The 12,770-nt window shown below is 38.6% G+C and overlaps 1 protein-coding gene across 6 annotated transcripts in view; it reads left to right on the top strand.

Moving 5' to 3' along the window:
- MLLT10 (myeloid/lymphoid or mixed-lineage leukemia; translocated to, 10) overlaps nucleotides 1-12,770 on the top strand; it is a 122,159-nt gene that overhangs the window by 22,095 nt on the left and 87,294 nt on the right. For all 6 annotated transcript variants that reach the window (XM_025148381.3, XM_025148380.3, XM_046938250.1 and 3 more), the window contains exon 4: nucleotides 5,308-5,362. In XM_025148381.3, coding sequence (XP_025004149.2) covers nucleotides 5,308-5,362 — 55 coding nt within the window. The remainder of the gene's footprint in view (nucleotides 1-5,307; nucleotides 5,363-12,770) is intronic.

Genomic DNA, 12,770 nt, shown 5'->3' with positions numbered 1-12,770 from the left:
CATTTTTTTCTATCAAAGAAATGGGCCAAAACATTATGAGGAGGAGAGATATTGAAAGAAAAGCTTAAAAAAGGAATATAAGAAAACTCGAGACTCCATCTTCTGTTTGAAGAGGATAGGATACAGTGTGTTTTGAGATGGAAATTAAGCTTGTAAGCAAATCAGTCTACACGTGGCTGATGTTAGTTAAAAATTTGAGATGTAGGTATGCTGGGGGAAAATATTGGCCCAAGAAATTTGTGTTTATTAGTAGTGTATGTCTGTATTCTTGTCCTACTCCCTATCTTTATTCCTGGTATGTTTTTTATCTATCATTGTTGTTCATATGGCCTTATGGAGAGATAACTCCAAGAATTGATCTGGCTGAAAACTAAGCAGGGAAAAAAAGTATTTTATTTTTAGCTTACTGATCAGGATTTCCATATGGTTGAATGATTGCTCTTCCAAGAGCAAGGGAGACAGTAGAAAGTACACAGCAGGGGGTGGCCAGTGATCTTCTTTTGGCAGAAGTCAGCAATTATGTTAGCTTAAAGCGAATCTGAATTGAAGTCAGCTGGAACTGCAGCCTAATTTCTCAGCTAACAGCTAGGAACTGTAGTCTATTTTAGCTGCTGTAGATCTTTTGCGTTATTTAGGTTAACGGGTCATACTGAGACACACTATTTATTGCATTATTGCAGTGCTGGGAATGCTGGGAATTCAGTCCTGTAGGACTTGGCTTGCTTGGACAGTCATTACTCAGGTGAATGGCTCCATTGGCCTACCATGGATTACAATTCAGTAAATTACTTGCATATTTTGTTATGTTTTGTTTGTTTTTTCTTATAGAAAGCTAAAATATAAAATGAATATCTCCACATTATGCCTTATGAAACTTGTTTCAGATTAACAGAACCCTTAAGGAAGAACAAGACTGTATTTCTACCATTCTTTGCTTTCTTTTATAGTCTTGTTCTTATTTATCTACTCTGTGTACTCTATAAGTCTCTTCATTTCAACATGAATAAGCTGGTCTGTAGGATTAAATCAGTTTCTCTCTTCTTTTCTGATTGAAAAATTGGTGGAATTAAGTTAACTAAAAAGGCTCCAGTCATTAATTTGTGTAATACCTACTGCTGGATTTGGTAGTTGTTATTCCTGGTTAAAATGGAATGATGTATTTATCTAAAATGAAGAAGAAAACTTGGGACCCTAATGCAGTGGAGCCAAGTTGTACTCTAATTCAGTAGTGGAAGCTGAGTTTATGTAACTCTTGCTTCACTTGTATTGTTTTGGTCTTTCTGTCTTTTGTTTTCCCACCATGTGTCTTTAGTGGCCATCTACATTCTTTATTATTTTTATTTTGCTGTTATTTATTTCTTGATTATTTTTTACTTGTTTAAGACAGAAGCTATATCCACGAACTTAGTCTGTTCCACCAAAGAGCTTCAAAAATGAGGTCTGCATGTTATATTTTGTAAGCCAGTAATGCTCCTTTTTTCACTCTTCCTCAAAGCTGAATCAATTGGTTGTACCTACAGCACCTCATGCACTCATGCCCCACTGTGCACGCAGTAGAGGATGTGGCTATTCCTTTGCATCACATCCAGCCTTTCTGGATTTCCCATTTGCATGGTCACACCTGATGTTTATCTGAATTGTTGATCAGCCTTAGGAGTTTGCCCTGTTTTTGCTGCTTTTTCTTTCTTCTTTTTCCCAGTTAATTTAGTAATTCCACGAACAATAGATCTCAGAAATGCTTTGTCAGATCTGAGACCCACAACTGGAGAGGAGAGCCTCACCATTCTCAGTGCTTGAATATTATAGGTCATCCGCCTGTCCATACAGAACCTTTTTGCCTTCAGCTGTCACAGAGATGGAAGCTTTATTCTGCTGTGTGAGTTGTATGCAGATGTGGCCTTTAGTAGAGAGATTCAGATGTTCTCTTCAGCATTAAGGTCTGTCCATAAGTTAAAGAGGGAGACATGGTTTTGGATGAAAACATTCAAATAAGAAATTAAAAGTAACTGGACTTTTGAAATACATATGTATGGATGCTATTTTATTTCCTTTCTCCTGCAGAATCTTTTGTAACAATGTGTGTTTAAGCTTTTTGAAAGCACCCAAGATTTTTTTTTTTTTAAGCCACTTTGCAAATTCTCAGCTGAAGCTATCACTTCTGTTGAAACATAGAAGCATAAAATCATTTGTGTTGGAAGGGACCCTTAAAGGCCATCTAGTCCAACTCCCCTGCAGGTTGCTCAGAGCCCCATCCAGCCTGACCTTGGATGTCTCCAGGAACAGAGCATGCACCAGCTCTCCTGGCAACCTGTTCAGTACTTCATCACCTGTCTCGTTATATCTGGTCTATATGCAATTTCAGAGACTTCATGTGAAGTGTCAGGCAAAGGAAGGTCTGTGACGTGAGGTCCATCTGAAGTGGTTGCTCTATCTAATGTATTGCTCTAAGATTTTAGAACTAGTAGTAAAATATTAGTTAAAAATGTAATGGAAAAAATGATCTGCTACTTTACTTAGTTGTCTCAATCAGGTGGGAATGAGGTACGTGGGGCCCACTGGGGAAGGGCACTGGTTCTGCTGCGTGGTGCATGTTGAAAGTGAGGAGGTAACTTATGAGTGTGTGTAGGCTGGGAACCAGTTAGATTCATAACCTGGAGCAAAAAGGGCAAAGGGTCACTGTGTGGTATGTTAGCTTATTATGATGCTACTTTATTGCAGATGGTAGCCAGAATTCACAGCACCAGAAATGCTACATAGCATCAGAATCCCACCTCCAGCTCCTTGAGAGCTGAGTGCAGGAGTTCTGCTCCCTGCCAGCAGCAGGCTACTCTGAGAATTTCCGACACTTCAGTTTTCTTTCGTTGGCAAAGCTCCCTCCTCCAGTTCAGTTTTCTGTCTCATATCTTTCTTCTCTGACTGGTTGCAGCTATGGCTATGGAGGAATAATGAGGGGAGATCTAACGGACCTGAGCCCTATGGGGGTATGAGACAAAAAGAAATGAGTTGAAACTGAGCTCTGAAGAGACAAAGGAGCATACTGAACTCTTACACATAAATGACTGGCTCTATTCCTTGTCACTCAGTATCCTGTGATTGTTTTCATTTTTTATTCTATTATTCTTACGTAAAGCTTGTTCAAGAAGTTTGTTCATTCTTATTTATGCTGCAGTGCTGCCATTCCCTGCCTTCTGTTTTGCTGTTGTAACTAACTGTGGGATTATGCTGTAAATTGCGTCAGAAATATGACCTGAACTGAAAATATTTAAAGTTTATTTCACTCCATTTCACTGATCTGGTTTAAAGGGCAGCCTTGCAGAATTTAGCAGCTGTGGGAGTGATGGAAGGAGAGATTAATAAGGGAGTGGTGAAGGGAAGGAGAAGGGAACCTCCTAAACTGGTTTTGCCACTAGTGAAAATATATGACAAATTTCCACAGCCTTGTGGAGGTGGAGCAAGGTAAAATAGCTTCAGTTGTCTCTGTGCTAGATACGTCATCTCAGCTCACTGCCCTTAAGCTGTATAGGCTTGGAGCTTTGGGATGGAAACAGACTTTATTGCACTGTTACTGTCAATATGTACCAGGCTTCTTGCTTTGAGAGTCTAATCCAGTGTATGTGGAATTCATTAAAATTAACCTGCAGCTACTGAGTATCTCAGCAGCCTGCATGTAGTGTTTGGAGAGCTGAAGTGTTAAGATACAGCACATATACTGCATATGCAAGACTTTGTTGAAAAGAAATAATGGAGTCATAGAAGGGCTTAGGTTGGAAGAGACCTTAAAGATCATCTAGTTTCAACCTCCTGACATGGACAGGGAATGAACCCATCGTTCATTTCAGTTACAAGAAGGTCGTTATAATCTTGACTTGAAAAAGAAGTGGTATAGTGCTCCAAGTCTGGAGGCAGCTTACAGAACAGTTTCGAATTTTTCAGACACTTTGACCTTTGAATTTCACTGTAGATTTAATATTACCTTTTGATAAATTGCTGATCATTTTCACGGGTTGATGTGAGGGAAGGATAAGTGAAGCAAAAGACAGGAAGGAGGAATCCTAAAGATTCCTTTTCTTGTGTGCATCTGCCTGTACCAATGTACTGAGCAAAAATACTTCAAAAACTTCTGTTTTGCCCTTTGTGAAAGCCTCTTTGCTGCTAATACCAGTTTTGTTGCAGGTTACATAGTCCTGAAGATATGCTTCATCTGTATTAGTTTCAGGAATTCCCCAAGTCTGCACAAACTGTTTTTGATGCACTTAGAGCATTGTAGGCTCCTTTATCTGCTGACTTAGCAGTTAACTGATAACAGAGATCTGTGCAGCTCAGGAAATAGAGAAGATCTGTACCAATGCTAGATGTCTGTCTTCATTTGAAGGGTGTGATAAAAGGAAGCATCTGAAGATCTGACTGTTACTCAGTTTCTTAAAAAGCTTGTAAGACTGGTATGCTTTGGGTTGTTACTAATTTGGGAATACATAAAGTTTGCAATAAAATGATGCATTGGTATAGGTTCTCTTGTAACAGTGCTCCTTTTCACATCATCTGGACCAGTTAAATGGAATGTGTGTCAAACCTGTTCAATTTCTATAGTCTCTGGACTGATTTGAATTTGATTGACTCTACTTTGGGAAACTTAGTGCTAAGGTTGATGTTAAGAAGTTGATAGAAACAGTTGTAGCAGAAAGACTGCACTGCTGTGATCCTGCTATGTCACAAGAAAAGGATGCCCAGCTGCGTGTTTCAAGACATGCAGTCTTTGGGAATTTCAGGGATGAGTCAATTTTTGATCAGTTCATGAAACAGAAAATGAAGTTGTTTTTGGCTTGTTGGAATAAGTGTGAGTCAGCAGAGACTATGAAGCCAGTTCTTACTATAGCTGTTCTCTGCACTAATGATATCTGTGGCACATCTTTGTGATTGACTGTTTTGGTGAGTACAAAGATCCAAGGAGAAGGGCATATAGTAGCGAGTCTTTGGACTGTGCCCAAGTTTCTTGTCAAGGGAGTCTTCCCCATTCTTGGTGACATGTATCCAGAAGTCCATGATGTGGAATCCAGGGGTTAAAACTTGGAGGCAGAATCATGAATAGCTTAAATACATTGTGGTTTCAAGATCCAAAGGAGAAGGCTTTGTCTGTGACGAACTAGCATTAATACAACAGTAAGGGTTAAGGAAAAAATATGCCCATTCACTTTTATAGAGTGGTTACTTTTTTGCTGACACCTAATAGATTTGATTTGTATGGTTTCTTTTGTAATGCTTCTGTGATCATTCCATTTTTTTTATTTTATTTTTGCTTTTTTTTCCTAGAGATGTGAATTATGCCCTCATAAGGATGGTGCTTTAAAGAGAACAGATAATGGGGGTAAGTTTTATTCTTACTATTTGTGAACTCTCTTATTTTGTATGAGGGAAATAAGATTGTGGAAAGAATATGTAGGGATCCCGATAACAGCTGGAAGCAAGCTACTGGTTTATCACACTAGCTGGCTTGGAAAGTGATAATTATTTTACAGTAACCTGCAGTTGTCCAGATTAGGATGAATTTAAGTTTGAGAACATCAATCATTATTCTTACATTTACTTGTAGATAAAAGTTACAATAAAGGAGCAACTGCATTTTAACACAAGATTTTACAAGGGAAACAGATAAATTTTATATATATTTAGTTGGAGTTTGAACATTTATAGAAAGCTGTTCAAAGTGCATCGTTCATGGGAGAAAGTTGATTTTTATGTCTATAGCCAGACTGAATGCATTTTCAAAGTTTCATGTTTGGTTTACTAATAGGTTCTGTAACAAAGAAGCTAGAGCTGAAAAGTTGTAGTAGCAATTACCTGTCCCTTGCATCTTTCTAATTGTATCATTCAGGTTATCATCAGTTCTGCTCCTGCCAAGTAGAACTGCTAAAAGAAAGCTCCATGGAATATCATGCCTTGGTTGTTTTTTTGCTAATAGTTGGGTGATGTGAATGAAATCTTTCAAGTAACTTTCCAGCCACTTCTGGAGCGTTATCTCCTATCTGTATTAGATACTTCTAAATTCCTGTCCATCATCTATTTGCAAATAGTCCAATCACTTTGATACTGCAACCTTTCTCTTGTGAGAGGAGAAAGGGCAATCAGGATTGCAGATATCATTTGGACAGTCTATGTTAATTGTGTTCTGGAGATTTTGTGCTGCATACATAGTATTCTACCTGATTTTTATCTTAATCTCAGTTTAGCGTTGATGTAGTTGATGTGGCTTTACTATTCCTTTTACAGTTGAGTTGCATGAGCCAGAGCCTGCTTGTATTTGGGCCGTTCTCCTCTTTCCCTTTCTAATCAGTATGCTTTGACAATAATGTATAGCATGCATTCTGGTATTCACTGTTCTAGTGTCTGCTTATCTCAAACATGTTAGTGAATTTTGTGTCGTTTGTGAGTGTTAGGAGATTGTATTAAGTTAGTGTGTCAGTGAAACTACCATAAGAAGTGCCAGCGCAGTACGTTAGCCTTAGAACTTAAGCCTCTCAGACAGGTTAATATGCAGCAGTGTTGAATTAATTTCTTCAGAATGGCAACTGAAGCGTGAGGTAGCTGAAGGGTTTTCCGCTTTTGTACTTAAAGTAGTGTTTGGGAATGCCTTGCTTTTCTGTATGGTAATTTGGAAGAATTTTCTTTTCAGAAAGTATTGAGAGTGTATTTTGACAGCGTGCATCAAATATCTGAGCATCCTTTTGATTCTCTCTTGCAACTCTATTCTTTGTAATTATGAATTTCTGCCTGAAAGTGAATTGCCTTACCTGATTGAAGTTACTTAAGTTTAAATAGCAAAGGTGTTAAACTGGACAAATGGCATTGTCCCTTCTTTAATTTTCTCGACTAGCAATTTTTGTCAGTGAAAAGCTGATAGCAGAGAAGTCTTGAATTCATGTTTTACTGTCTGGAAATCTCCCTCAGTAATAGATGTCATCTGTGGGACTGAATACAGCAAATCCTACTTTATGGACCAACTGTACTTTTAGTAACAAGTTTACAGAAGGATGTGAACCTTGGAAAAAATGAACTCCAGCTGGTGTTGTGTCATGGAAACCAACACTGTTAATCTGAAGCTTTCCTTTCAAAATGTTGCTTAATATAAAGGATTGTGCCAGAAGAATTTTCGAGTCAGGGTAATACTGTAGGGGGTCATGTCCTGGGCATCTCAGGTTGAAACTTGATCTTTTAACTCTTCCACCAGCACTGAGCAGAAAGGCAGTGCCATTTTTGTTTTAGTATGCAGATAACTCATACATGGTCTGCTGGTGTTATAGAGAATTTTTTTTGTTGTTGTTTGGAACAGTCTTCTGGGTATTTGCTTTTTACTAATGTGAAGAAACGTGTTTTGTTTTGGATATTGAAGGTGCTATATTTTCTTTTACATTTGGAATCTTAATGCTTTGTTTGCTGAGCTTTTACTCTAGGTTTCCATGATTTTCTTAATCTGCAGTAAGACACTGTTATTGCAGGTAGAGCCCTTACTGTGCGTTACTGTCTCCTCTTTTGTGGTGGTGTTGGTGTTTACAACTTTGTTTCCTGTGTTCATTTTCAGCTAAATTAAATCAGTTCCCTGATCCAGCTGACAATGCCGATGTCAGGGAATGACCAGCACCATTCTTTTAGCAGCAGCCTGTACGTAAGCTGTCTTAAGTCAGCTGTACAGCTGTCTCTGAAAGCAGCCTAAGCTTATAGCTCTTATCTGGTGGTATTATCTTGTCTTTAAGAACTCTGGAGCACGATAATATCTATTCATCTATCTGTCTGTCTGTCCATCCATCTATCTATCTATGACAAAATAGTCCACGAGTCAAACCTCTGTTGTTTGTAAGTGTTACTAAGAATAGTGATAGTTGTATTTAGTGCATTTGTATTTTTTTCTTGTCTGTTCACCCTTCCTTCTCTGTGTGATTTGAGGTTCTTTTGTGTATATTCTTTCTCCTTTTCCCTCTCTCTTACTTACCTGTTACAGCTTATTTGATTTTTTTGGAGATCGTTGCTTCTTGAAATTTCCTTTTTAGGTTTTATATTTCTGTTTAGAGATATGTAATATTCTTTAGTTATGCTTATTGGTACAGTTGCTAAGGGAGTAATGTTGGGTTTTCCAGTCTCATTTATGGTAAATAGGGAATTACAGTTTTCAGTAATACCACAAATGCAACGTTCCTGGTGCAGTTCTGTCCTATATGTACTACATAAATTGAAAGTGTCAGTATGTGGTAGTAAGAGAAGAGGATCATGCTCTCTTTATCAGAATGAACTTAGTTCTGGTATGCTTTGTCAGAATATATTCCCAGCCTACCGGTATGTATGCTTTGGGACTTCTTGAACCAGTGATGATATCTTTTGTGTTTTCAAAGAACACAAAATGTTCTGTTAAGTGTGTGTAACAGACACACTTAAAACACTTGATTTGGCCATTTCTTTTAGAGTGTTAGTGTCCGTTGCAAGACATTTCACAGCTGATCAGTATGGTGTGTAACAGTAGTATGCAGATTGTGAATCCTTTAAATCACAGTTTTATTTGATGGCACGTGGCAGTTGCTAAGTCAAGGGAAGTGACAAAGACCAGTTATTTTATTTTCAGTACCACTTGTGGTTTTATAGACCCTTGTCATATTCTTTTTCTGTCTCCTTTCAGGGGAGCCCCAGACTGATAGGGTGCTCCTTGTATGGAAGTATAACCCCTTTCTGCTTCTCTTCCTCTTCCAAATGACACATAATCCTTACCAGAACTGCGTGTGAAGTTTTAGAGAAGCAAATCTGTGTCTGTCTAAGCTGCCAAATGATAATGGTATGATTTAGTGTTCCATAGCATAGACAACTAATGTGATTACAGGTCACCATTTTTTGGTACAGATTTTTTCTCAATAATTACAAAATACACTAGCTAGCAATTCACGCTACCTTGAATCTGGGACAGAACCTCAAACTGGAACACAAGTATTAATTCTAACAAGGCTTTTGCCTGAAGAATTTTCTTAACATTGAGTACTTGGTTTTCTGTATCTGCTCTGAAAACAGAATATATGGGCAATGTAAATTTTTGAGGTGTTAACTATTTTTACAGTCTTTGTTAACTCTTGACCATTTGGGTAATTAGAGGTGGAGTGGGATAGGGGAATTTCAGTTATCCGAGGCAACTGTAACTGTATTAGCTGCCTCTTCTTGGCCTGCTGGCAGTGGCTGCTCCTGCTGGTGGTAGGCCCAGAGAGAATTTGGTCTGGATTTGAGCTGAATTGAGAACCTTAGGCTGCTTCATTGTCCTTTCAGGGCTTTCCGTTGCCAGAGACTAACACAGGACAGGAGCAGCTAAGAGCTGAATGCATTTGTTTGTTGGGTTTCTTCACACTGTGAGAAAACGATCGTTCAGCTTCTGCACTTGGATGGGTCTTGGAAAAATACAATTGCATTTCATAGCATGCAGTCTGCGTTGACATCTATGATGTGGTTTATTGCCAACAGATCGTATGTGCTGAGGATTATTAAGAGTTGACTGTATTTAGCTGAAAATTTGATTTAATTCATTTGTTAATAGTGGTGGGACATTGTATGGTTCTAGTCGGGGTGATGGCCATAAACTTTAAGAATAAGCTTTGAATATGTAAATAATACATTGTAGTGTTTTGGCTGCTTAATGTCTTGAGGGGGGAAAAGGATCATCTCTGTATCTGGACCCTGTGGAATTATTTACATAAACATTAGAAGGTCTGTGGTCACTGTCTGCAGTTACAGAAATTCAGAATTTTGTTATTTTTTACTGAAAGTAAAAAAAAGTAGGATTGAGCTGAAGCTTTAGTGAACTTCTGTCAGAATATGCTTATGAACAAAGGCCCGTGCTACATTTGGTAGTAGTGGTCATTTAGGGGCATCACTGTGGCTTAAAATACATAATTGAGTATGAAAGGTTTTGAAAATGAGGAAGAACTGTGGTGTATGTGGGAATTCCTTATTGATTGCTGTCTGATGTGTGAGTGGGCTACTGAAAGAGCAGCTAAGCTGTTTGTAGCAGTATCTGTTCTCTGAACTCAGCTTAGGAGTTGGGCAAAGTGTAAAAACACATTTAATACATTAAAAAAAGCTCACTTGTTCCTTTTCTGTTTTCTATTTTTTTTAAAGCACACTGTTCATTGGATATATTTTTTGGATGTTTAAATAGTTCTCTTACAGTAATCTTTGTCCTCATTTCTCTCTGAGCCGAAGAAGCTTCAGCTTGGTGTGCGAGTTGTTGCTTTGAAATCTGATTCCACTGGCTGATGATGAGGAATGCTGTGTAACAGCATTCTTTGTGTCGACTTTTCACCAAGGCTTCTTTCATGCAGCTGCTTGGGAAAAGGCCAGCTAACAATGCAGTGGTTTTATGTCATCCTTCAGGCCCTCTTCCCATCCCCTGGGTCAGCGTTGGGATCCCCCAAGTCTATAAAAACACCACATGCCAGCTTTTCTTACTCTTAGCATTATTGGTGTCAGCAGCTCTGTTTTCATGGTATTAATGTCTTAAGAATACGGATGGTATAATGTTATATATTTAGGCTTATGCATTTTGCTAGAAATGCTTACATAAATATGTTCAGGTCCTTTTCCAAAGATTTGTAAGATTTGCATATGTATTTTTTACTAGAAAAGGCAGTAATATTATCTAAGCAATACTAAAATATTTTACTAACAAATACACATATTACCATATAATCTGTATTAAATGTTTACCAGTTATTTTACTAGTAAATGCAATGTAAGGAACTACACTGGGAACCTGGAAAAAAAATTAGAAAGCCTTAGATAAATATTAATGACATTTTTTCCTTTTGTTGTATAAAATGTCTTTAGAGAGGAGTAAGAGTCTCATTAATGCCATAGCATGCAAGATAAGATGATTAAAGCTGTTGGCTTACTTAGTGGACCAGTGGGATGCAAGCTGGAGCTGCTTCAGAAACAAACTATTTGTTGTGCTGCCAAACAAAGAACCAGTGAGAATTTTTCATATGTAGTTATTCTTTAATTGAAGAGCAAGTATTGATAAATGCAGATTTAGGTGAAATTCTGTAGTAAAGCTCTGTGGAATGGAGCCTTTTTTTCACAGATAACTGGTTTATTACTGTTATCTTTAGTAGAAGTTGTCACTTGATTCAGCATACTGCTGATGCGGTTGGCTGTCAGGTGCTGAGGGAAGGATCTCTAGCGGGTAGTGTGGGCACCTTTTTTCCTCTCTCTTTTCAAGGAGTGGATCAAACAGTGCAGTGAATAATGCCGTGTTAGCTCCAGCAATCTCTAGAACAGTGTTTGCGAGGTTAAGGAAACTGCAGTATCTTAAGCAGCCTCATCTCTTCTGCAAGTTTTGTTATCTTTGCAGGAAAGGAAGGTCAGGGTTAAAATGGAGGTGTATGGAATGCTTTAATGAGGCATTTAGGCTAAGGGTTTAAAATAGTACTTAATCTTTCCCTGTAGCAAGTAGTAACAATCCTGGTCTTACTGGCATCTTCTCTGGCTTCACCTTTCAGGGTGGGAGAGGGCTGAGTTTTGGGATCAGCCAGATGTGCTGGTGGCGGAACCTGGGGTGCAGTTCCCTGTAATCCAGACCTCTGCAGAAGGGAGGGGGCTGTGCTTTTCCCATGCTGGCTTGTTTTTTCACCTGTGGTTTTGTTTATGGTAAACATAAAACGTTAGCATGCCTTTCATCAGCTTGCTGATCTGACTGCAGGGTAAATTTCTGTCTTCCCCCAGGGTTACTAATGAGATGAATACAGTTTTATCTGCCCCAGTATATGGCAAGTTGTACTTCTGGGAGAGGGAGGTGGGACTTCACCTTCCAGTGGCAGCTCACAGTTGAAACAGATTGAGGTGTGTCCTTAAGCTGCATCCCAGAGTGACCCTAATATGAAAACCAGTGTTTCAACGAAGAAAGGTTTTTCTGTGCTAAAAAAAACAGTGTTCGCTTTGGTTAGGAGTGAGTTAAAGTTACAGATGACATAAAATTTCCTTAGTGAAATACAATGGACTCTTCAGGAACTTGCACAGGAATGCCTAAGCAGATCTTACTCAGAGGTCAGACTAGAATTAAGAGATGGTGATGACATCACAGAGCTCTGTTTTGGGACCAGGCTGCCATTGTGTCTGAACTTCTCTGTGACTTCATGGTTCTGCTCTCCTGGCTGCTACTGCTCTGCTGTGCTCTGGTATCGATTGTCCAGAGCCTGTTCTGCACGTGTTAACCCTCAGCCTTCTCTGTGTTCGAGTGGTAGAGTGGGTTATTAATGTAAAAGTCTTTGGTTATTATATTGTGATGTAAAAGATCATAAAAGCAAGGCTTTAAAATTCACACTGGAAGGTGATGGAATTTCTTTTCTGTGAAAGCTCTTGGGAATCCAGTTTTAGATAAACAGTAGTGGTAAAGGCAACAGTGTAGTTACAAGGATAATGTACTGCTATGGTATTTATCTTCCAGGGTTTCCTGTGCTAATTCTAGATTACTTTGTTCAACTTTGTTTTTAGTTATAGAATTCTGTAGTGGCAACAGCTTTTATTAACTAGTGATGAAATAGTTACCTGTTCACTGTGGTTGGGATGACAGGCAGACTGGTTTTAGTTCAGGCTCTGGAACTCGAGGTTTGTTACTCTGAACGTTAATGAATATTACGTACTTAAATATTTTGAATATGCAATGTTAGAAGGTTTTCACTGAGATCAAAATGAGTTAGGCATCTGAAATCAGGATCTCAGCAGAAGATTTGTAAAATGAGGATGGATTCTGAGCT

This window comes from Gallus gallus, chromosome 2 (genome assembly GCF_016699485.2).
Source record: "Gallus gallus isolate bGalGal1 chromosome 2, bGalGal1.mat.broiler.GRCg7b, whole genome shotgun sequence".
NCBI classification, from domain to species: Eukaryota; Metazoa; Chordata; class Aves; order Galliformes; family Phasianidae; genus Gallus; species Gallus gallus.
Note: the sequence above shows the minus strand (reverse complement) of the source record. Positions and strands in the feature narration are given on the sequence as shown.